This window comes from Oculina patagonica, chromosome 2 (assembly GCF_052425735.1).
Source record: "Oculina patagonica isolate OP01 chromosome 2, crgOcupat, whole genome shotgun sequence".
Classification (NCBI taxonomy): domain Eukaryota; kingdom Metazoa; phylum Cnidaria; class Anthozoa; order Scleractinia; family Oculinidae; genus Oculina; species Oculina patagonica.
The window spans coordinates 45,147,304-45,173,588 of NC_135759.1; the positions used below are offsets into that span (position 1 = coordinate 45,147,304).

The window sequence follows — 26,285 nt, forward strand, 5'->3', positions numbered from 1 at the left end:
TTAGCCTACGTACATCTGTTTTAAGGGGGGCAGATGTACACAGGCTATAGGTGGACCCTTACTACCGACCAGCTCCAGTTACAGCCACTGAGCATCCAGCTACTCCCTTACGAGAGCTTTGATTGTATTGTAACCAGACGCAAAAAACTTTGATACCTCCTTGCGTTAGACTTAAAATTTATTTTTGCACTGATTAATAGACTCTGCAAGCATTCAAAACTCAACCATTGAAGTAACTGCATAATAATTGCTTCTCGTGAAGTCTTTCTTCTGAGGATGTATCGCAGACATCACGTTGCAAAACGTTCACCAATTAATGACAGTCTCCTTCCCTGCTTTGCCACGGGGACGTTAGATTTTCGCCTGTTTGATAACAGCAAAAAAAATTGAAAAATAAGAAATTTTATAACTGATTTAACTGAGGAAAAAGGAAATTGTTACAGAGTGCGTTCGGTAGGGAGGGGTGATAAGGGAAGGGAAGGGTGGAGTGATAGCTGGAGGTAATGGGGTGCAAGGAGTGGCAAGTACCATGTTATGTTTTCATATTCTCTTGATATTTGAGGTCTGTTTGTGAAGTGCAAGCTACAATCAAAAGTCCATGGAGAAGATGAACGACATTGTTCAAACTGTTGAAACCTTACAAAGGTTAAACTCAACTATCGAAACGTTCGTTGTCCTATTTGTATTTTCGGCGTTAATTACCGTTGACTACGTTGTTATGACACAATTTATTGCTTAATAAAATTGTTTACAGTTGATGTTGCTGTGACGCAATTCTAATGACTTCTCACATGAGATCGAGGCCATCTGTGCCAGACAGTCAGTCAAAAATGGCAATGGAGGCTGATGCAGGGGATTATCATAAAAAAGAGCTTCATGTCCCTGACATTTGAAAAGACTACCCGCATTAGCCTCCATTGCAAGCTAGTTCCAGTCCAATACCGAGAATAGAAATAAGGTCTATTAAAAATACATTGGAAAATAATAATAAATAAAATTATGCATTACAATGATACTAACTATGAGTAAGAGCACAAAAAATAAACGACTAACTATATGGCTATTGAAACAAAACAAAATAATTTAACTCTATTTCTCTGCCGCACTATTCCAGTCCCTGAACTCTCTCTTCCGCGCGCCCTATATAGGGGTTGAACCCAGGCGCGCGAAGAGAGAGTCCAGGATAACTTGCATGCGCATGCGCCAGTTTTTCCCCCAAAATTGGGGGAAAAACCATATTTGGCAGCACTTTTGAAAACGCGCGCGCACAGATGACGAGTTCAACTACGCGACCGTGTACTAAAGCAGGATCACCGGAATAACTTTAAAAAAGCCAAGCTTTCCAGTCAATGTCTACTAAAAGCTATCGGCCAAAACACAACTCGCTATCCGTTTACTTTTCCCAGTATTTTGTAGCTGTTTATTGAATTGGTTTTGGATGCAATTTGGCAATTTTTCTTGGAATGCCTTTATTCGCGCGCTTGGTCGCGTAGTGGAATTCGTCATTTGAGCGAGCATTTTTTACCTAGCGCGCGCGTCCTAAGCAAGTGGCGCCACACTCCTCGCTTCTGATTGGTTCGTTCTGATTGGTTCGTTCTGCGCATGCAAGTTATCCTGGACTCTCTCTTCGCGCGCCTGGGTTCAACCCCTATAAAGGGCGCGTGGAAGAGAGAGTTCAGGAACTGGACTACTGCCGCACTGGCTACTAAAAAATTCACATGTTCGCTGTTGTCGGGTATTCTTTTAAAACATTGTCCTTTAAGTTGCTTAATGAAATGGCCACTTTAAACTAATTTGCAAACCAAATTGAACATTTTTTGCGGTGCCAGATATTAAAACGCATGCGCAACCTACATGAAGCCGCTGCTGTTCTCTCGGTCCACTCTTCTGCTCCTGATCTCTCGCAGCATGTTTTTCCGACAGTTCATCAACTTTAAATGGTTCATTCTCTGCTTAACGTCTTGGGCCTGTGTGAAAGAATAACTTGAAAAATCAAAGCAATGTTTGTTTTCATTCGATGGAAGTTTTTTCTCTTTTTAAATGGCCGAGAGCCACCACGCGGACTTCAAACAACAGCCAACAAATAATAGTCTGCACATACGCATTGCCGTCTGATCACGGTGATTTTGCTAGAAAAAATATTCTGCTTCAAATAGGATGTATTTGTTATTGAGTTAAACTGTATAAAAAGCATAAACTGTATAAAAAATCTTCCGCAGAAAAGTTCAAACCGTGTTAATAGCTAGCTTCGATCCTTCGTCTTGTAACACGTCTCGGCACTTCACAATATTGCTTAAAAATTGACACAAAGTTTGTGACTAAATTTTGAGGAAAAAAGCCTTGATAAACGAAAGAATACCACTATAGTTGCTATGGTAACCTCTGTTGCTTAAAGTTGAAAAAGAAGTATAATGTTTTTGGTGGCGAAGATCTGAAATATCCATTACTTTCATGCTCTCACAAGTCTTAGAGTGGTTAAGTTTTTTGGTTTAGTTAACTTTGGGTGCTTTGTGTGAAGAAACCACAAAGAATTTAAAATATGGTGAAGTGATTCAGGCACACTTTATAGCCCTGAGTGCAATTTGGAACATAAATGTTTCCCAGTCCCCTTACATAAATGTACCCCAGTCCCTATCAAAATCAAAAAACTAGCAGAATGGAAAAAAACAACTCTTACCTTTGATATGGCGAAGACATCTAGTAATTGCTTTTGAACGTCAATCAACATGTCAATCGCCTTAGTTTTTGCCTCGTCGCCATCTGCAATTTCACTCTTGCTTTCCATGATCCTTCGGGCCTTTTCATGGGCTTCTTGTATGGACACTTCCTTCTGAAGGGACTTTCGTACGAGCTCCTCCTGCATACGGACCTTGTTGTCTTCCTGTTGTTGCTTAGTTTCAATCTTTTTCACCTTCTTTTCTCTCTTCAAGTAATAAATATTGGACCAAATTTAAGAATTAAAACAAAAGCTTTCTCAGCTCTTTTATGCGGTTTTGCAAATTATAAAGTTGGTTAATTTTTTTTGTATAAAGTCCACTGCTTAGCTTGATCTATACAAAGACCTGCAAAGCTTAAATTTGCTCTTTTTTGTTCAGTTGCTCTTTACTTGGTATATTAACAATTATTCACCGAAGTGGAGGTGAATGATACTTTGCTAATCACCTCCGAGTTAACCAATCAGCGCGCGCGAAAAGCACTATTCACTTGTGTGGTATTTAACAAATAGATTTCATTTTGCCGTGCGTCTGTTCAGTAATAGATCACAGATGACGTCAAAATGTGGTATGAACAGAGAAGTGGCCCACGAGGCGCTAGCCGAGTGGGTCACTGATGTTCATACCACATTTGACGTCTTCTGTGATCTATTACTGAACAGACCCACGGCAAAATGAAATCTATTTGTTTTATATAATAACACAAGACTTCAGCGCACTTCTGTGTGAGCAATGCTGCCGTGCCGATGAGCTAAGTTGTTTTGATTTCACTATTAAGTTTTCGTTAACACGAAGCATTGTTAATCCGATTGAATAAACAGAAAAATGGTCAATTGAAAGTCAATGAAAAAACTAACCTTTATTCCGATTTGGAAAGTTGTTCAAATCTGTAAGCATTAACGATCATTAACCGAAGCGTTCAACCGCAATTTCGTTTGCTTCCCGTGGCGTCGTCCAACTGTACAACACCGGTCAAACTTTCATACAGATTTCGGATAATTTCTCGAATAATTCACTGTCTTCTTCAAGCTTGTTTCGCCCAGTTAAATGCTTCGAAAGGTGAACGATGCTTAGCGTATTGTTTCTCACTAAAGATTTGTAATTAAGCTGATTTTTTTTTTTGCTTTGTTGTGGCCCCGCAAGTTTGAAAAACTTTGCCGACAACTCTGATTTGGACTATGAACTCTGATCACGCGCGCGAGTCACACCACCGCGTGACGTCAACCATGTGTCTGTACTCTGATAGATCATAAGTAAGAACCAATCAAAACGCGCGTAGAATTCAGGTTATTATATAAATACTAATAGACGTTATTTAATTGTATGATTAAGAGTTTCCCTAATGGTCGCGGGTCGCGGGTCGCGGATTTCAAGTCGCGTGTCGCGGGTTTTAAATAAGTCGCGGGTTTTGAAAAAGTCGCGGGTTTTCAAAAGACTGCATTATAGTATTATACCGAAGAACAAAATCTACACGTTATAAAATTAATGAAAATTTTCGCAAAGTTAAGTTTACATTTATTTAATTACCGTGAATTTGCGCGTGTTGATAAGAATTATTTCGTTATGAATTTCTGCGTTAAAATTTCTTTGCGCAGCCTGCACATTTCACGAAATAAACCACGTTCAGCACCGTTAAATTCAGGAATCTAAAGATGTTTTCAATCAACTGAATGACAATATGTCAACTGATTCTGGAGAGGTAGATTTCCTCGAAATAAAGGCATCTTTAAAAAACGATGCTGTAAAAAATCATGATTTAAATTGATGATGACGCAAATAAAAAAAATAAATTAAGGTCCATAAAATTAAAGCGAATGTTTGAAATTAGTGTTAATAAAATGCATCGTTTGCAAAAATGGAAAGCACCTTCGGTTTTCCCGCCTTTTGATCTGAAAAGCAAGAGCACGGATGATAGTGTGCAACGGTGCAACAGTACGGCAATCTACCGCAACAGTATTCCAACCCACTGCGACAGTACGGCAATCCACCGCAAATGAGTCCTTCCCCTCAAGCTGCTTTTCAGTTTCAGCAGTCTAATTTGTGACATTCTGGTTTATCACCACACCCTTAAGAACTTATAGTTCTACCCAACAACGTACGAGTGTGCTATGGTTGTGGTTCTCCGTTTAAAGCGGAAGAGAGGAGTTCCCCGAACAATGTGGTGATTAGACATTTTGACCGCAGATTCATCCGGCGTGACGAGTCAACGGGACAACCTGTTTTCTCTGTTGACTTTAAGAATACTTATTACCATCTATATGTCTCACATGTTCGTCGCAAAAATCCCTATTTCGATGGCAAAGTCACCGTGTCTATCAAACAATACCTCTCATTCGACTCTGCTCAAAATGCACGCATTTCGTCAAGTACTGGTTTCCAAATTATGCTAACGTAGACAGTCGTCATTACTGATTAGCAACAACATTACCCTACGGGACGTTTTTATAATTGTTCTTTGATTTCCTTTATTGTTTTTTTTTGGTTAACCGACTAGGTTTTTTTTCTATTTCTAATGCTTTTCCAGCATGTCCAGTGCTTTAACTTTATTTTATAGCTTTGTTGTTGTTGTTGTTGTTGTTGTTTGAACACTAGAGAAAGTTCAGTTCATCTACAGTAATTAAATAAATAAAAAGATGAATAAATAAATAAATAAATAAATAAATTAATATAGGAAATCACCCAATACTTTTGACTAAGGATATACTAGACAACCTAAGCAAACAAGAAATAGGATAGGCGACTTCGACTTCCCTCAACCATCCCCCGCCCCGTAGCAAGAAAACGCGATCAGTTTTAAAACCGGCGTCTTTGCATCCGGTTTAAATTTGTTTGAATGAATTTTACTGAGAAATAAATACATTCTTCTATTGAAAGCTCGCAACTTTTTAAAAACACGCGACTTTTTTGAAAACCCGCGACTTTTTCAAAACCCGCGACATATTTTTAAACCCACGACACGCGACCCGCGACCATTAGGGAAACTCTATGATTAACGGTTTACTAAAAAATTTAGAAGAAATAAATAACTAAATAATAATAAAAAGAAAAATTTAAATAGCGCTACATATAAAAAATCTGTAGGGCTTTACAAATATTAACAAGTTAAAAAAATAATAATAATAATATCGCTCAAAGATAAAATCTATACACAGTATGAGAAAAATTCGATTTCGATGTTTGCTTACATCATTAATTCATTATCAAGGCAAAAATGATAGTTTATTCGCGGTTTGAATGAAAATGAGCGGATAGTATAATAGACATTTTTGTTTCGCTGTCATGTAAATAGTTTCGCGTGGATGAACTCAGTTTGCACGTTCAGAGTTGACTGGGGATCTTGAATATAAATAAGCATTTCGTCTACTCAAGTTATTTGATTGTTTGCAGAAAATTGAACGGTTTAAAATTCAAATGGCTTGATACATCTACCAACTTGGCTTCTTTTCTTTAACATACCTTGAGCTTGGAAAATATTTTCAGCAGCTGTTCTTGAACTTCTATGAGTGCATCAGTTGAGCCTCTAAGCTCATTCATGTGTTCTTCGTACAGTTTTTCTCTTCTCAATCTCTCTTGCTCTGTGATATCTTTCTCATTTTTTAATGGTCTTCGTCTTATTTCTTGTAACATCATCTCCTTTAAATCCTCGGTTCTTTCCCGTTGATTTTCTTCTTCTGCTGCTTTAGCATCCTAGAAAGAGAGAATGACAGACTAAGATTGCACTTGACTATGTACGCTCATTCTCGGTAGATGTCAAAAGGAAAATCAAGGAAGCCATCCATATCAGACGTCAACGCCCAACGCTGAACAGAGACGGGGGCTACGATCTTCCCGCCATTTTTGACCATCTGTTGTCACGTGATTAAACAATTTGCATTCACGAGACAACGTGAGCTAATTTTAATCGCTGATGAAGACTGTGCGATACAGTCGAAAGCTTCGTTTATAAACTTTTCAGACCTTGCGACAAGAATATTGTTCGTTTAAGATTGCACTTATCCAGGACAACCTCTTCGATATGTTCTTTATCTAAGCTGTTCCTGCGACCACGCCATCGACTTAAAAAATAAAGTATTGCACTGTATTGTATCATTATTGTATTATTGTGTTATCGTATTATTGTGTTATTGTAACGTTGTCTTGTAGCGCAGTAAGGAGCTGGTTCTTTTATGTCAAAGTATTCTGACTCAGTTGTAAAATTGCAGGATCAGATTTAATCTAAATTTCAAGGTCTTTAAAAAAATGAGCATTTGAGTGTGTCGACATTAACGGAACTTTCCAAACTTAAAAAATCTCGATGATTTGGTAAGTGCAGAATGCAATATGGAACAATTGAAAGTATGATGTTTTATATATGTTCGTGTTTATTTGCTTTATTTTACTTTCGGAAAAACTGTTCACAGGCTACTTGTATTCTTTCCCAGGTGTTCCTTACGCTAATCTTTGCAAACGTATCACGACACTTTTGTTCGTTTGTAACAAAATACTTTTGTCTTCCTTGAAAATGCGATAACATGAAACTTTTGTTTTTTGTTTGTTTTACGGCGGCATCGATGACATTTGTTTAATTTAATTAAGTTACGGTTTAGACTGCACGAAAGACGATTCTCAAAAACTTAAGGTGGCTCGTACCGGTTTTTCTTGCGTGGGAAGTCTGGTGACTAGCGCGCGCGTCACGCTTCATACCCACGAGTCACGCGCGAGATTTGAAAAGGAAAACAAACATGGCGGCCGTGTGCGAGGTTGCTTTTCTTCATTTTAAGATAAAATTCCGCGTTCAACTGAAGTTTTTTCAACAAGAACATTTTAAGTCAACTTATTGTTCGACAGTCAAAATGTTTTCGGATCTCACTGCTCGAGTTACAAAAGCAAATTCGCATGTGCTACGATCGATCTTGTCGGAGATCGTGAGTCACTTCCACTTTTTTCGTTTCAGCTTATTTGAGTTCGCTGTCAAACACATGATTATTCAGACAAAGAAATACTTAAAAGTAAGACGTAAGAGGCACAACCGGCGCCAACTGAAACTGGCTAAATCCCATAAAATCCTGAACCGAAAAGTTTCGCAGACAAAGCGAGGGGAAGTCCACGCGTGTTGCGCGCGTATGTGCCCGCAAAGATCAGTGGTAGTCAGAACTGAGCATGAGTAAATACCAAACTTTTAAAATCGAAATTTTAAAGTGGGCGCGTGGGATTTATTGAGTTCGCGAAGGCTTTAGCAAGAAAACTAACCCGATGACCCCCATTTTTTATTGCCCTAATATTTTCCTTTTATGTAAAGGAAACACCAGAAAAAATCTAAAAAAATTCTACGAAAGGAATTTTTAATTACTTACAAATTGCCCTTTTTTGCATTTGCAAAAAATCCGCTTCGTAGAATTTTTTTAAAATAATTATACAGTTTCTTTTTCATATGCCAAAAGTTATCACGAGAAAAAAAATGGGGGTCATCGAGTTAGTTTTCAAGATATAAGCACCGGAAGCTGAATCAAAGGCTCTTCGAGCAACCTCATGGTAATTCGATGAATGAAGTGCCGACCTTCGCATTTTTTCTAAATAAGTGTCCAATAAAGTAAAGATCTGACAATTCTATACTTTAAAATTTCAAGGACCTTTCGAGACAGTAGATTACGGCAGCGAAATTAGCAAATGAAGCAACAAAATATGCGTTCGACGCTTTGTTTTTGCGACGAAAAAGCACGAAAAAAAATAAGGATATTTCCGACTACTGTCGGAGAAAACATTGCGCATATAATTGCGGCGTAAACAAATCGATACACTCAAGCTGCGTTTTGTCTAGGCTCTGCGAGGGTCGGATATCAAGACAGCTTCTTCGTGGGCTTAAGAAGGATTAAACAAAAGCCATATATACAGTGAATGCTTTCGAATTATATTTGAAGATGAAATACGAAAGAATTTTGCTGTCTTTGACTTAAATTCCACTCGAACTGCGTCGATACGATCGCATGTTGTAAAGCCGATTCATGCAACATTGCTGTCAACGAGAGGTCACGCCCCTAACGACCTACAATCTTTGACAAAAGTACCGTAAACACCCGCGGATAAGCCGCACCCGCAGATAAGCCGCACCCTGAGTTTAACAACTCAAATGTTGGAAAAAAAGTTTTTTGAAAGTAAATCAAAGAAAATCCAAAGTCGAGTCAAAAGTCCAAAGTTGAGCCGGTCTTTAGGAAGTCTTCTTCATCGAACGTAAACTCAATGAACATTGAAACAGAAAAACTTCATTCTTACCCACAATTTGAGCTCTTTAATATAATGAAAACCAACTTTGACATATGGTTGATCTTTTTCTGATATTTGTTGACAGGTATTTCTTCATTCAACGCAGTTTTTCCATAGTTTTTTGTGTCACAACAACAAGAACTTGCGTTGCCGAACATTCGTAGCTTAGTAACCAGGCATTTGATCGGACGCGAAATATGGGACTAGGGCGAGAACGTAAAGCAAAACAAGATGGCGATGGAGGCGTTCGGGTTTCGTGGCTATCGTATCGAGAAATTAAAGAGATTTGGAGCCATCTATTGGAGATAAACTCGTTGCATGAAGACAGTTTCGTAATCAGTTCGACAAATTTTCCATCAAAGTGCAAAATGAGAAAGAAACAATTGGCCATCTTACTCGTGAATACTCGTGGTATTTTCTCGCTCGTAAAGTATCAATATTACTGTTAAAGTTATAGGCCATTGTCGACACTGCAAACAGTATAGGAGCTGTCAAACAAAAGCAATGACCGATACTCTCTTGTAGTTTTATGTTTTATTAATTTACATAATTTTCCATAAATTACCATCAGTTCACGAAAATTTACGGCACCTTTTCCGAATGTTCCCGCAGATAAGCTGCACCCCCGCTTTCGAGCGAAAATTTTTGGAAAAAAGGTGCGGCTTATCTGCGGGTTTTTACGGTAGTTGACACATTGACTTCGCTCTGCGGTTTTTATGACAAATTTAACACTAGTTCTTAAATTTCATGACTGTCTGCTAAAATACCCCCCTCCCCCCCCCCCACCCCATCCAATGTTGTAAAATGGTAGCAAAGGACTCCTAGAAACAAACTACAACATTGATTGGGGGGAGGGGGGCTGGAAAGGTGGGGCAAAAGGATGAAATTGGTCCATATAACAAAAAATAAGGCCGTAAATTAACAATGGGTCAACACTTTTGTCAATGATTGTAGCCTGATGACGAAATAGAATGGCGCTTGTAGCGACCAAATTTGGCCTAATTTGTTAACCGCCCCTAAGATAAAAGAAGCCCCCATCTCTTGCATTTGTTTTAACTTCAAAAATATCTTTGAAAAGAGCGAGTTTTTTTGGTATGGTTTATTTTTGACGTTTGTAATTTTTGAAACGATGTAAGTGCTAGTGATTATTTATTCGTGTTTTAGCGTTAGTTACGCAATCCATTGTTTGTGCGACGCTTTTTAAAGATCGCCTTTCAGACACACGTGCGTTGAGATAAGAAAGCTGACATGTCACTTTTAAAATTGTTATATAACGTTTGTAAATGTGACAAGTCACGTTTTTTCCACGAGATCGCAAGTGATCACCCACAGCTGAAAGTAATCCCTTGAGAAATTAAAACAGTCTCTTGAGAAATTAAAAAATCCCTTGAGAGTTTACAAGAATGTGAACATAACTGTTATTCTCCTACTTTCGCTTGTAAACAAGCAAAAAAAAGTCGAAAAAACGGATGACGTGACACGAGGTGACGTGACGCGAAACAAAAACGTGCCGTGGATGTTGTGTTGACTAAAACACGTCACAAGGCGAGCGTAATAATTTTTTATAACAGTTTAAGCGTAACTATATGTAGTTCATAGCGCGAATTCCGTATTTTATCACAAAAATATTTAAGCGTAACCTTTGATCCTTTTTAGCATTAAGTAAATTTGTTTTGTGAATATGTTTACTTTTCTGCCAGCACGTATAGCGTTATTTTTAGCAGCGAATAAAATTTGAGAGAAAGATGCGCGTTTCTGCACGACTCAATGATGTGATGATGTGACGCGAAACAAAAACGTGCATGAATGTTGTGTTCACTAAAACGCGTCTTTGAATGTTTTCTTACGTGAATGGGTCATTGATAGCTTATGCTCTGAGGCTTCGTTGAGCGAATTCTATTCTCTTTTATCACCAGAGGATAAGTGTAAGTGATCCTCTTTCGATTTGTTTTGTGAAATTCAATTTAGTTCCCTGAAAGAGAGAGACCCTGGAACGAGGTTGAAGAATAATTTGTTTCTGATTGATATGTTCTGAATGCGTTTAAAGGACCTTTCTGTCAGCACGTTTCTCGTTTAATGATGAATTAATTGCGGTTTGATATCAGAATCCAGTGAGTGAGTGAGTGTTCGAGTGAGAAAATGCGGCCCATAACATAACCTCATTACCATTCGGTAAAAAGGGTCCTAAAAACCATTGCCTATCGTTGCCATGGTAACCATTGATGACGTAATTATTGCTATTTTAGATCAACAACACAATGGGTAATTTAATTATACAAAAATTTTGTAACGATCTTTAATTAATTTTTTGACCATTTTCTTCCAAACGTCACACAGTCAAAAACCTGAAAACTGGTACGAGCCACCTTAAGAAACAAATCTAATCAAAAAACATATTTTTCGACAGGTTTTTTAAAACGCAGTACAGCTAGGATATTTGTTTCCTGGTTATCAGGTGTTCACGCCGAAAATCCCAGTGCAAGTTTTTGCATACCTAATTACGAAAGCGATGTGAAAGTCTCAAAATCTAATTTAATTAATTTGCGGTTTTTACTTGGCGCCAAGAAGTCTGCAGGAAGCCTACCGCAAACACGCAATACAAGCGATGTTCATGATAGTTCCAGAAAACAACGTAGACTAATCTGCGCATGCGTTTGGTGTAAATTACGTTGAGTAGTACCACAAGGAGAGCAAAGGGTTTTCTGAAACAAATATATACGTTTGAGATCTTCATATGAAAGTAACGTAGATGTGCTCCAGATTTTACCTAGGGGTACGGTCAGGTGCTCCCCACCCCCACCCCCTTCACAAGAAATAATTAATTAATTGATATTAATTAATTAATTGACTATTAAAGTTTACACCATAGCGCTTTAGGGGTTTAGCGGACGACAGCCCCAACAAACCATCACAATAGTGCATTCTGCACTAAAAAGACCTAAAAAAAATACAAATTTTCAGAACAGTACACGAGCAGAGCACAAACTATTAATTACAAAGCATAAAATGTCGAAATTGCGACTTTTCCCCCGAAATTGTCGCTAAAAATTGTGGCTTTTTCCCCGAAATTGTCGCTAAAGCATTTCGTGCACCAGATCATGCTCTCACCACGGTCTGGTGAACACGTCACACGCTCACTCAAGCATGAAGCCGAGAAGCACGTAGTGTGAAGATTTCTTTCAAGAAATGTCGGAACCGTCACGAAAGCATGTTAAACACTAAAGCGGCAGAGGTTTTACAAAATAAAACGGAGGTTAGTTCAACCGATGGAAAACAAATCAAAGGAAAGGAACTGACGGGTGTAACATGATATTGTTGTTTTTCTCGCAGATCGCTGTGATGCCTAATTAAATTAACGCCACGGATTCTACAGGAATTCAACCGCATTGAAAAGCACACCACGTTAGGCTTTAATACAAAATTTCTAAACACGTCCCTGTTATTTTAATTTTCGATAGCTTGAATTTCAGTTTGATATTGAAACAGCAAACGAGATACTTTTGTTTTTGTCAAAAACATGTAACATTACACTTTTGTTTTTGTCGAAAACGGATGTAACATGATGATATGGTAACGTGATTTATTTTCTGCAAACAAGGCGACATTGATTATAACACAGATATTATCAATTAATTATGAGATGCTAGATCACCTTTTCTAAGAAAACAGCGTTGCCATTTTAAGAATTATTTCACATGAACTGCTATGACGCCTTAGTGTCTAATTCAATTAATTTGTGGTTTTAACTTGGGGCCACGGAGTCTACACGAATCCTTCTGCAGAAGAAAAACGCAATGTTCGTGATGTAGACTGATCTGCGCATGCGTTTAGCACAAAATATTTTTTCCAGAAAGAATTGTACCACAAGGAGAGCATAGTGCTTTCTGAAACAAATATATACCTTGAGTTCTTCAATTATAAGTATCGTAATGTACTCCCCGATTTACCAAGGGCACACGGTCAGGTGCTCTCCATCCCCTCCCCCCTTTACAGAAATAATTAATTAATTGATATTAATTAATTAATTGGTGATTAAAAGTTTACACCATAGTGCTTTAGCGCCTGAGGGGTTTAGCAAACGCCAACCCACCAAACCATCACAATAGTGCATTCTGCACTAAAAAGCATAAGTCACCGTTCATAATGGCAATGAAATGTTCACTGGTCATTGTGGTGAAACCAATCCTGCCATATTCTTTTAACTGATTTCATGTCTACGTCTTACATTTGTTTATATAAATATGAGCTATAAAGAGTTTACGTATCACAGTACCCTTCCACTAGCCCAATATGGCAGACAGTGATATGGGGCCAGTCAGTCTTACTCATTACAAAAAATATTTTCAGTAAGGTAATGAAGAAGTCTAACATAAGCCATATGACTTCACTTTCGGCTTCCTGGCCACCTTCTATTCTGAGAATTTCTTCTTTTAATATTATTCTTATTTCTATTTTTTTGTATTTGCTTTGTGTAGTTAAAACACAGATGACAATGTCCTTACCCGCATCATTTTAAACGCATTTTTTAAATCTTCATGTACATGGCTTAGTCTGTCGTTGGTTTCGGCCATAGCAATCCCCTCCTCGCTCATTGCTTCTGTTAGCATTTGCATCTCTTTGATCTTTCTTTCTCTTTCAAGTTCAAATTCTTCTCGAGCTTTTCGCCGCGCCATATTTCTAAGTAATTCTTCATGCATCTGGTTCTTTGTCGTTTCTACAGTTCGTCGATCACGTTCACAGTCCATTTGAAAATTTGCCTGCAATATTAAACAACAATGAATTGAATAAAGTTAAAAAGTGTGGAGTAAGCTTGTTAAATACCTCCGTGTGTAAGGAAGAAAGAAGAGATTATACCCGTATATGTATTATAAATGTTAGATTTCTTTATGCCTTCAGTTCGATTATAGTTTCAACACGGAAAGACAAATTAAAGAAATCATTTATTTATCCATATAGCGTCTGACTGACTGACTGACTGACTGACTGACTGACTGACTGACGGACGGACGGACGGACGGACGGACGGACGGACGGACGGACGGACGGACGGACGGACGGACGGACGGACGGACTGGCTGGCTGGCTGGTTGGCTGGCTAACTGACTGACTGACTGACTGACTGACTGACTGACTGACTGACTGACTGACTGACTGACTGACTGACTGACTGACTGACTGACTGACTGACTGACTGGCTGGCTGGCTGGCTGGCTGCTACAAGGCTTTGGATTAAAGAGAAACCAAAGTATTTTTTAAACACAACTTACATCATGAATAGCAAAAAGATGCAAAAGCTCCTGATGAACAGTTGATAGCTGGCCACTTTGGACAGAGATGTCAAGTTCCGTTTCTTCAACATCAGCAGAGAAAGGTATCGACATTCGCCGAGTTCTTTCCCTGTCTTCTGCCTTGTTTACCAAGTTAATAGTTTCCTTTATATCTGAGCCTTCAAGGTTCAGAGGATTCTTTCGAAGTGTTATCTCGTCTGCCAACCAATGTTCATGTTCGCTCTTCAACTTTGCCACGTTCTGTTAAGGCAGACATGAAATAGTTAAAACGGAAAATATAACAGCAAACTGATCCTAACGGCTTAATTAAGCGGTCAAAAATTAACAAAATTGATGAAACAACTAAAATGTATTGAATGCTATGATCAAGCAGACAATGCTATATGCATCAACCGTGTGGACATCATGCTCTGCTGAGAATTTACAAAGAGTATTTAAACTTCAGAAACGCGCAGCACGTGTAATACTAAATGCGGATACTAAGTTCCATTTTATCATGAGGCAAATGTAAATAGGTTATCAATGGTATACAAACGACTGTCTGGGGACTGTCCATATTATTTGTCACAGATGCTGATAAGAAACGCCGACATCAATGAAAGATCGAGCAGACATGGACTACTAAACCTTGTCTGCCCCCGATTCAAACGGGAGTCAGAAGGCGGAAGGTCTTTCACAGTATCGACTACACGCCTCTGGAATACTATACCCAGCATCATAAGGAACAAGCCTAGTTTAGTAAGTTTTAAGAAGGCTACGTTTGAATTTTTTAAAGATACATACAAACATTTAGATCATTTTACCTTTTAGTTAATTCTTTTATATCAATTTCGTCATTTTAGAGTAATTTTTACCTAATTTTTATATTATAGCGTATTTTTAACTAAATTTTGTAATTTTAGATTGTTAGATTTTTAGCATTAGTTTTAGTTCTTGATTGTATTTTATATTAGAGGGCCACTGGTTTGTCAGTTTTTTACTGTTATGTGTTCACCCTCTATAAATAAAGTTGATTATTATTATTATTAAACCTTTGCCACGTTCTGTTAGAGGGAACGTGAATTAGATACTAAATATATCATTTTTATGTCTTTTTTTTCGTTTGTTTGTTTGTTTGTTAGATTTTTTTTCTGTCCGATTGTAAGCCACTAAATGTCGTTCTTTTTCAGTAAATGCGGTTATCGTACGCTTTTATTAAAAACATTATGTATGATAAGGTAGTGTGGATTCACTGAATGCATACAGAATTAAACTTCTGGGGGAATACGAAATGTGTAATTTGCCTGGCAAGGAATATATGCACATAATCCTGCATAAAATAATAGATAAAGCTACAAGTTAGTATTGTATCCTTGGGAGTATCCTGTTTTTGTAACTTCTAATCTTTGTGTGGCAAATAAATACATTAAATACATAATGATAATATTTTAAAAATGCTTTGCCCCTTGCACTCTGAGCTGTAGAGCTGCAGTATTATAAGGCAGATAAAGATTGTGGGGTTTACGATATTTAGGGAAAGCTAAATAAAGTTTAAAACTCGGTCTTTGTCATTTGCTAAAGAATTCCTCGGGGTCAATGTCACCGTCATACTTGTGCACTCATCACTTCTTGCTCACTGTTCGTTAATACCTTATGCCGCGCACATTGCCTTCTTAGCATACTTCTCACTCCCATGATCTCTTTTTCGATTTCCTCGGGATCAAAATCTGTATCGCTATCATCTTCGCTATCACTGGCGCTTTCTTGATCTATTTCTTGTTGTATTGGAGGTCCACTTGCTTCGCCACTCTCGCTCATAATGGTGTTTTCTTGCGACCCTGTATTTTCCATTTTCTCAACGATTATCGCACTGTCAGCCTCAAAACATTTGAAGTGTTACGTAACAAATCAATTTGCCAAATAAATTACGTCATTCCTTCCCAATCGCTTTTCCGCGCGCTCCATTTTTATCACGACATCGAGCGATTTCTGATTGGTTGTCATCGTTTCGTACGAGGATATGTCATAGTACTAGGAGTTGCTGATAGCAAGCAAAGTGCTGCGAAATGAGTTATAAGAATAATAATTATAATAGTAGGAGCGGAACGGAAGGTCATAGGAATGTTTCGGATTTTCACATTTTCAGATGTGAAAGATAGATATGATTTTTCTAAGCGAGTGAAAATGCTAGTGACATTGAGAAAAGGAAGAAAAGTAAACAAACATAGCACGTGCAATTCGATCACAAAGCCATCAGAAACATCAATTTATGACGTCAAAAAGCTCAAAGCTCGTTCCATTCTAGCGCGTGGTCATTATGAAAAAGTTTTCGTGGAGCCTTCGCAAATAATCTTCGTAGTGTTTTTGCTGTACATATTTCGCGCTTAAGGCACAGAAAGTAATTTTTTTCCTTAAATTAACTTAGTAATGGATAATTATGAAAGCGAATTATAAGAAGGCCTCGTAAATTCGTTATTCATCAGAGATGGCGCATAAGGGATGAAAAGACCGTTCTCCGGCACTTTACTTGACCATCTTAGACATAGTTAGACATAGTTTAGACATAGTTTATTTAACCACGAAGAGCTCAGGAGCCGTAGCTCGTTAAAACGCTCTCGTGAAATAAAAAAGGTCAAAAAATTACAAATAAAAGATGGTTAAAAGGTAAAAAGTGTATATGTACAAAATTGTGATTATGATATGAATAAATAGAAATCTATATAAATATAATTATATAAATATAAAAAGAAATCTATATAAATATAAACCTCTCTTGACCATCTCGGTCAAGAGAGGTTTCTTGGGAAGCATTTACAAAGTACTGAACAGAAGCGCAAGCGGCAGCGCTTAAAAATTTAACTTCTTGCTCTTTAGCGAAAAGGACATCGCAAGCGACAAACGCAGCTTCCATATTTTACATGCCGCTGATCATACATACTGCATGTACTCAAAATCATCGCCAGTGAAAAAGTCAAATCGAGTGTGTCGCCTATATAAAGCGCCCAGGCCTCGCGCGGACAATCAAAAATAGTTCTGCTGCTACGCTAAGGCTTCGCAGCAATGACGAGTGGTTGTTTTTTTTCCATTTAGCCTGAAGCAAACACTCGAGGATGTTTGGAAGAATTACACCCGTCCCTATATACACCAGGTTAAACAAAAAGAAAATCAACAACAGGAAACTGAGGGACTGATTTTCACACAGGGTTCAAGTAAGCTCTAATTTGGGTTTTTATTGTGAAAAGTTTGAAGTCAACAAACTTCAGTATGCAACTTCTTGAAGAAAACATCTTTAAACCGAGTTTAACTAAACAGCTTTTAAACGTGTTTTAGCTTTGCTGTAAACAGAGTCTTAGAAATTATTTAAATGTTCGCAAACTTCATCTCGTGCTTGCTCCAGGCTCGCGCCAAGTGCCGTTCTCTATTTTCTACATAAAGCAGGGTCAAAATCACAGCGCATACTCGCACAAAAATATGGAGCAGGGGCATGCTGCAGTGACACAAACAGACAATCCCGTTGTTTAATATGAAAACCAAGCCGTGATATGACTCACTAATCAAGCCGCGAGTGGATTTGCCATTTAGCTACTAGCTATATTAACTCCAGCTAGTCTCAAGTGCATCTCCTCGGTCGCGCTTTGTGCAACGAATACACAACAGCCTCCATGTGGCGCGAAACTATGCACTGATCTTTGTGCGCGGACATCACTTGTTTCGAATAGCGAACAGTGTCCGAGAGCGAAGCTCGAGGTAAACTGTGATCTTCCAGGAACGGACAATGTATAAGGACAATATAAGTACATATTTTTGAAGCCAAATGGAGGCTATTGTGTTTATTACCGTTTAAATGTTTTTACAAAAGGCCGCTTACTTTAGGACAACATTAAACAATTTGCTTGGGATGAAAACCAAACATCCAAACGTAAATCGCAAAGGTTGAAAACTGGGGAGTATCAATTGAGTTACGACATCATCTGATTTTCACCAGTTCGGGCTACATCACGTGACGTGTTTAGACCAATCACGCGCGTGAAAATTATGCGCGTGAAGGATTGTAAAAATCCGGTTTAACGAAGTGACAGGGACAGGGACAATTTGTTCGTCATAACACGGGTTCGTTACGTTCCAATTTTAATCAGGCTGAAGAATATCGTTATACCGAGGACTTCGTTATATAGGGGTTCGGTATACTGGTATATGGAGATTAAACAGTCAACTGGTCATCGTCCCACCCAGTTGGGAGTTTAAACAAGTTTATGTTCTATTTGCAATATTTGTTTATTTATTTATTTACAGTGTCCTACATTAGCACAGCAGTTCTGAATACATGATGTACGAATAAATAAAGTCATTTATCAATATTAATTTATTCTTACTTAAGAACGTAATTTTCTCTCTTGAAACCAGTGAACACTAAAATAACTATTTACAAGGCTATACTCCTTTCTAACCAAGGGGCACTACATATCACGTGGATTTTGCTGATTTTTGGTCACAATGCTGCTGAAATTATGTTAAAAACTCATTAATAATTCATAAAGAAAAAACAAAAGAAATTAATGTTTAATGAGTGTCTTTATATCTGATAAAGACACGGCTAAACTTTACGTCCAATTTTCTAGGCCAAAATAAACCCAAATCTAAATATTAGTGCAAGAATCAAGTAAACTGTTAACGAGGGAGCAAATTAATAACTTTTAGTGATTTTTTCCAGTGCACAAGTACACAATTTGAAAAAAAATTGCCCGACTTTTTCAATTTGAGATGAAAACCTTGTGCATGCGTAATTCATGTATTGAATAACTTCAATGAACTAGTATTACTATTACGTTTAAGTGATGTAAATACTTGTATCTCTTCTCTTTTCACGCTCCCCTTTTCACGCCTGTTACACCTGCTATGCCCACGAAAGTGCCTCTTTAATTACCAAAAACTTTTTTGTTTCTTTTTTAAGTATTTTTATACTTCCAGCCTTGTAAACAGTTATTTAATCTAAGACGAACGCATTGGACATTGAATATTGTTATATAGTAGCAGTCTACAGTTCCTGGTGCCTGTCCTCATCCTTTCGTGTTTCTTCCGACTCTTCCATCTCGTCAGTATTATCATCTTCCATATAAGCGTCATTCGGTTCTGGGCCGTTCATTCCTGGGGGGATATCTGGCTCTTTTGTCCAGTCCATAAACCTCTGTATAGCACGGCGAAGATTTCTTTGTACCTCCTCCTTGGTAACCTGGTCTGAGGTGTTGGTTTCGTCGCGTAGTTTATCGAAAACCTGTTAATTCAAATTATAAAACGAGAAGTTAAAATATCACTCTCGACATTCGTGATAAATTAAAACTAGATATTACTAATAATGTAGAGTTCACTTCCTAGAGTAACAGCCCATCCAACCACCCTTTCGAGCAATCCCGGGACAAAGTCGGCTGTCGTGTCCAGGGGAAGAAGGGATTTGTCAAAAGGTCTTGTCAGGAAGCAGAGATGTCAAAGGTTGCAGTAGCTACTTGCGCAGACTAATAGGAACAAAAATAAGGTCGCACCATGTGAATATGAGCAACTAAATACCATAATGGTTACGAGCTCCAAATGTACAAACTGTTTGTACTTGATGCAGTTTCTACACCCTCTAACTTGAAATTGTTATTTTTTTTTAATTGTGACCTTGTTCTACTTACAGTCTCTGCGACGGTTCTTGTTCCCTGAGTAACCTGTATTAGGAAAGAAAAACAGTTTAAAACATATAATGCTTCCTTGTTAATAACATTCTACATGTCAACAACACGACAAAAGTGAACATCTTAATTCCTCCTACATTTTTCAAGCTTTTCCAGCAATATTAAACATTCTTGTTTTACCGTAGTTTTTTTTTTTGTATTACGTAGTTTTGCAACCTTTTGCTGCTTTTCTACCTTAATAGACTATTATCAATTTGCATCATAAAATACAATCTTCTAACAGTAACATAGATAGCAAGTCAGTGACTGAAGTGTTATTTACCTCCACATAAGCCTTGACAAACTTTTCCTTAACAACATGCCCATCATGAACCAAAAGCTCTTTGAGTATATCACTGTAGGTTTGTGAAAATGAAAAAAAAAACATCATAAGTTGGTATGTATGGCGTACATATTCCTCCAACTGGTTTTTATACATTCATTATCAGCATTAGGGAGAAACTGACTGTATAATAAAATTGAACGCTAAGAAATTTGAACGACGTTTCGACCGTTCGACGGTCATTTTCAAGTTAGGTGTTTGAATAAAATTACATGTGTAAATATAGTAAAAGCGCTAAAATATGTACATACAAACAATAGACAATAAGAATAAAAAGGCTAAAAATGGCTAAAAATAACTTTGTGCGAATGACATGCATAGTTGTACAAGATATAATTAAAAACGTAAAGCAAGCGAATAAGACAACGAGAATAAGAACATTAAAATACCTAAAAATATCTAAACAAATAATTTCGCGCGGATCGAGTCACTCTGTTTGTTAAGTTTTGGTTTCAGAAGTTTAATAAAAAGCATTTCAAAAATCAAACAGTCAAGCTTGCTTTGGCACTTCCTTAAAATCTTAAAGTTCTTCTCGATGTTGTGTGGCTCCTTTCCATGTTGTTCTTTCACGTGATGTCCGATAGACGATCCTTTGTGGGAGAAACTGGCAGTAAATATACAGTATACAGTAGAGTTCTTCTTTTACAGGGGTGCCCAACCAGCCAATTTGTTAGAAATCAACAGGAACTATTTACTCTGAGAGTACTACGTGACTGCGTGATGCAGTTAAATGTGTGTGTTCATTGACATAATGTGATTTGCGCGATGCAGTCGTTGTGTCACCCACAAGTGACCACTGCTCACCATTAGAGTTCTCAGCAGCTCAGTGGTTAGAGCGTCCGACTAGTGTACGGAAGGTCGTGGGTTTGAGTCCCATCTGTGAACTCAGAATTTTTTTCTGAGTTCATTCTCTCCACACATCAATCCATTATTATTTAACTATAACGGCCACAAAGTAATCAACAAATGAGCATTTTTAAAACAATGTCAATAATTTGTATTGTTGGCAAATTTCAATCTGTTCTGCAATCCCTGGTTAAAGGTTGGATAAGGGTGTCTGAAATTCAATTTCCCAGCAAGTTTCCAGCCAGCAAACAGAACGCCAATATTTATACACTGTGTACAGCTCCCACAAAATTGGTCAGGCGGGTACCGCCAATTGATAAGGGGTTAAAAAATTAACTAATTAAGGATTTCAAGTCCCTTCAGCACATCACACATTTAAACCAGAAAACAGCTCATTGTTTTTCTGTGAAAAAGTAAGTGGCGCTTCTAGCAATAAAACAACACATCTCCCCCAGTCAGAATGGAACCTCTTGCAGCAGAGCACCTTTTCTACGCACTTTTTTAAGTGATGAACCAGTTGAAGGACAGTGTATACAAAACATAGATGCTTGTGTTCACATTAGCAGAGCTTTTCAAGGAGGGAGTTACAACTGAACTGGAAATGAGTATATACCTGATTTGTGCTACATCAATGATTCCATATTCTGCCTCTTCTGTGTTACTAACATCCGTTCCTTCAAACTCAAGAACAAGTGCCCTCATTTCATCACGACTTAAATTCCTGACATCATCTTTTGTTATAAATCCTTTTTCACTGCCACCAAGCCACTCGAACATCTGTGAAACCAAAACAATAACTTAAAACTTTTAATTCAAACAGCAAATACCAACCTTTATCTTAGAGTAACTTTGGATAAAATAATGGCAACGTTGTTGTTATTGTAACTGGATATTGAAATATTTATTATAATTAACAGTTAAAAGTAATAGAATGTATACTGACCGATAAAGCATGCTCTCTCACACCTTCGACGTAGCTGTAAAGCTTTTGATTTTCCACCTAAACAAGAAAGGGATCACAGTAAACAGAAGTCACGTCTGCTCAATGCTTGCTTGCATAGCTATGCAGAACTGTAATCATCAACTTAGTCATTTGCACTTGATAAAATCACAATAGTACTATCATTATGATTGCTACAAGAATCACCATCATCATTTTTTATCCAATGAAAGAAAAAACCAACTGCAAGATACAATTTTACAGCACAGTATGCAGTGTGCCTTCCAATGTTTATTGTTAAGTAGTACATTTGCCAGGTTTTGCAAACAGCCCAAGTCCTAACTAAATATTTCAGGATTGCCTCATTAGACTTACCTCCTCAAACTCTGATTGGTCTCCAGTTTTTCTTAGAATTCCAGCTTTATCCAATTTCTCATCGCTTCCAAAAAAATCTAACATGCCTTCCCTAAAAGAGCAGATTTAATCTCATTATCTGTAACTAATTCACTGTAAGTTGGTTTTAATTACTTACAAAATATCATATTGGCCAATGTGTAAAGTACAAGTTTCACTCCTCAACCTGTTGGTAGCAAGTGTTTACATGTACAGTGAAAACATCAAATTATGTACAAGGCTTTAGTGAAAAGTGCCAGTCTGAATTTTCTGTACAAAATGTAGAAGTTGACCACCGCAGTAGCCAGATAAAAAACTATTGCCAAGGCAATATAAAGATTGTGATGTTCCAGAAAATATGAATAAGCCTTAAGCCTCCCACAAAAGGGTTTTTTTTATTTTAATCCCCCCACCCTCTGGAAATTCCAGTTAAGCCCTAAACTTTTGGCTTTTGAGCACCCCCACCCCCTCAGAATTTCCAATGACCTTCCATGGGGTGGGTATGGCTATTTTCTGGAACTGCATTTAAAATTTTAACAATTGAAATGGAAGCAAGTACCTTGGTTTTCCTCCCACTACCATCCTTGGAGACCCAGGGGAAGTCAGTTAAGGCGAGGGAGAAACTGTATGGGCGAAAAAAATTGGCAAAGAACGTTCTTGATTTTTTTCTCTCCCCCCCCCACTTTTTTTTTGCACTTAAGATTCCCCCCCCCCTAACTCATCCCTGCATGTCCAATCCCCCTGCATCAACTCAAGTAACTGCCCCTGGGCCTCCGAGGATGTCTTACTACTAGCTATGCAGACCTTACATACAGTAATTTCTCAAACCTCCAAAGAAAATGGAAACTGGTTTGAGAAATCAGGAGTAAAATTGCAGTGTCTGACTGAGTGAAGCAAATCCCAGTCAGGAAACAACATTTGGTTTGAGTTTTTGAGAGTTTCAAGAAATCAGGATTCCATTGTATTATAATTAATTTCCACTCAGTGGCAAAACAAATTAGCCTTTACTCACAGCCAAAACATTTTTTTTTTTTTACTCTATGGCAATGTCAGTTACTGTAGTTTAAGTTAATTACTATCATAACTTTTGAGAAGAAGCATTCTAACCCACCCCAAGCACCAGCTGTATGATTAAACATTCTAGAAGCTGACGGCCTATGCATACCTGACTGATTCCACATCAGTATTACCCATGCTAAGATTGCCATGTCCAGAGTACTTCCAGTCCACATCCATTTCACTTAACGGTTTATAACTCAGTGCCTGATCACAACCAGTGAAATCAATATTGTCAACACCATCCAGACGAGAAAATAACAGTGCCACTGCTAAATTATTGGTGCCGTATGAGCTCACCTGGTGATAATAACCTGAAGATGGAATGAAATTACAAATAAAATGCCATGAACCACTAACTACAAAATTGACTTTGAACTCTCTTCTCTTAGTTCCTTGCCCCCTGGTGGGGGATAGGGCTGGAACTTTGAACTCACCTGGTGAAAATCCAAGTACAAATAAATACTTTTAATTAAAATACTCTCTTCAGGGCTTTTCAGTATAAGTCAGATTACAAATCTCAAAAATTTATATTTTAATATAATTTTTTGAAAAAAAAAAAAACATGATCATAACTAATTTGACGTCAATCAATTAAAGTCTTTTAAAGTCAAGTCAGAGCTCAGAGCTCAACCTACCACGTTACCCTTACAATAATCATTAAGAGCTTACCATTTTTGAGTCAGCCCTTTATATGTATGTATCAAGCTAACCTCAAGTACTATTCAAGTTTACCAGAATGCTATTTGAAATAATTTGAGCTAGCCCAGGTGATTTAAGAGCTTTAAATATTTAGGATAACCTGGAGCAATTCCTGTATTTCATTTACCGATAGTTCCTCATCTCCTGCCCACCATCTGCCATGTTTGAAATTAGGAGGATTGTTATGGAATATTTTACTGACTTGTCAGCAATGACTCAGGCATTTCACTCGATTTCAGCCTTTATTCTGTTAACTCATGACTTGCAAAATGGATTTTATATACATCAACAGCTTCTAAATATACTTGTACTAATTTAAATGAGCGTTGGTAGATTTGTAGCTCAGTGACTAAATGATAAAGATCAGTGAAATGTTACACGAGCGTGGGACAAAGAAAAAATCTGAGTCCCCAATGGAAATCCAACCCATGGCCTCCCAGATACTGGTTGGGCGCTCTAACCAACTGAGCTACGAGAGACTCATGGTAGTTGGAAAATTTACTACAAGTTTATATGTGACAAGAGTCCTGCAACTGCAAGCTCACCAATATCGAAAGCAGGATTACACATTATTACACATATCATGCTTTCAAATTCCACATTGCTTAGAAGTTGCAGGACACGTGCCACATAATTACGAACCTAGTAAATGGCCTAGCTCACCACGAGTCTCTTGTAGCTCAGTTGGTTACAGCACCCGACCGGCTGTATCTGGGAGCCCATGGGTTCGATTCCCGTCAGGCACTTAGATTTTTTCTTTATCTCACACTCATGTAACATTTCATCTTGATCAAAAGAACATTTAACTATCATAAGTTGAATTGCAGTGCCTTACTTTTTGGTAAGAAGAGGCAGTCTCCAGCATTTATTGTAACAAAGGACCATGGAACTTCAGCAAGCTTGGGATACTTCAACAAATCAACGTTTAGCACATTAATGCGTGAGAATCCACCGACCATTTGTGGAGGCTCCCATGCCTTATATATTTTATCTTCGTACTTGTACTCAATCATTTTCCATTCTTTTGTGCCATTGTATAAGCAGTTGATTGCATTGTAAGCATCTTTGTGAAGAATACTTTTTGTACCTCCCCCGCTCATCCATAAGTCCACTTCAACCAGTCTGTCCTTTAGAAGGCCACATGTCAGGGGGGAATGACTGTCACATCTGGCCACATTGGGGTGGGTAGCTCAGAGACAACATACAGATTGTTGTTTTCTTCATGGTAGTTGCTGATGAAGTTTCCTTTGTAAGAGAGAAGTACCAGTAAAATGTTTCTTTAAAAAAGGTGAGTTAGTTTTCCTCTCTCTTAAGCCCCTTAGCAAAATTGGTACTCTCCGCAGGTTGCACATGCCATATAAAATCAAGATGTTTGCTGTTTGAAGTATGAATGCAGTTACAACAATCACACAGACAATTAGGGACTGCAAAGGGTGTATTAAAGGGACTATGTCACAGTTTTTACCAAATTTTTGAACAGCCAAAATTTATATTTGTGTCGCAGGAAACCTAAATTATTGTTATTTTTTTTAATTTTATTTTTTTTATTAAAAATTGCTATATTAAAGCACTGAAACTGTTAATGAGCATCTTTGGCTGTGGATGGCTTGCATGGAAACGGATTGCAACTTGAAAAACTAAGGCTTACTTTTTCAAGTTGTTTTCGTGCGTCGTCAAAAAAAATCGATATTTTAAACCGTAGATTGATTTCTATCCACAAATTAAGGTTACATCTTCCTTTAGATGTTCAAAGATAATGTTTTTTATGAGTTAAGTTGCCTACCACTAATTTCAAAATATATAGTTTAGACCATAAATATGCAAAATCCCGGTGACATAGCTCCTTTAAAAGCATGGTATTGATAACATAAAGGCAACTTAGGAACCTTCACAAGGAGGACAGTTGTATATGTTGTGGTTTAATTTTTTCCTTGGTTTAATTTTTTCAAACTAGTTTGATTTTTAGTTCCCTTTGTTTTAGATTATGATAATGAATATGAGACAATGAAAAATCAAAATCAAACTGGTTTGAAAAATTTTAAACCAAAGATAAATTTAAACCACAACATATAT

General features: G+C 37.6%; 1 protein-coding gene and 1 pseudogene across 2 annotated transcripts in view; both read right to left on the minus strand.

Moving 5' to 3' along the window:
• Positions 1-216: 216 nt before the first annotated feature.
• On the minus strand, positions 217-16,113 carry LOC144644895 (uncharacterized). Its single transcript, XM_078504452.1, has 7 exons — positions 15,872-16,113; positions 14,222-14,482; positions 13,457-13,711; positions 6,171-6,401; positions 2,678-2,923; positions 1,855-1,967; positions 217-363 (listed from the first exon to the last, which is right to left on the minus strand). The coding sequence occupies exons 1-7, from the start codon at positions 16,070-16,072 to the stop codon at positions 291-293; spliced, it is 1,380 nt and encodes a 459-aa protein (XP_078360578.1). The 5' UTR covers positions 16,073-16,113; the 3' UTR covers positions 217-290.
• Positions 16,114-18,489: 2,376 nt separating this feature from the next.
• LOC144644888 (uncharacterized) overlaps positions 18,490-26,285 on the minus strand; it is an 82,690-nt pseudogene continuing 74,894 nt past the window's right edge. Inside the window, exons 2-9 of the transcript XR_013569212.1 lie at positions 25,048-25,457; positions 23,620-23,824; positions 22,437-22,527; positions 22,065-22,121; positions 21,735-21,898; positions 20,216-20,288; positions 19,894-19,926; positions 18,490-19,493 (exon numbers count right to left, since the gene is read on the minus strand). The product of XR_013569212.1 is annotated as an uncharacterized LOC144644888 (transcript). The remainder of the gene's footprint in view (positions 19,494-19,893; positions 19,927-20,215; positions 20,289-21,734; positions 21,899-22,064; positions 22,122-22,436; positions 22,528-23,619; positions 23,825-25,047; positions 25,458-26,285) is intronic.

Excerpts from the sequence above, each read along its gene's own strand:
- LOC144644895 (XM_078504452.1), bottom strand. The coding sequence starts at position 16,072 with ATGGAAAATACAGGGTCGCAAGAAAACACCATTATGAGCGAGAGTGGC. Across the intron at positions 13,712-14,221 it reads ATCTTTTTGCTATTCATGAT|GCAAATTTTCAAATGGACTG; the intron begins GTAAGTTGTGTT and ends TTAATATTGCAG. Across the intron at positions 1,968-2,677 it reads ATGTCTTCGCCATATCAAAG|GCCCAAGACGTTAAGCAGAG; the intron begins GTAAGAGTTGTT and ends TCTTTCACACAG.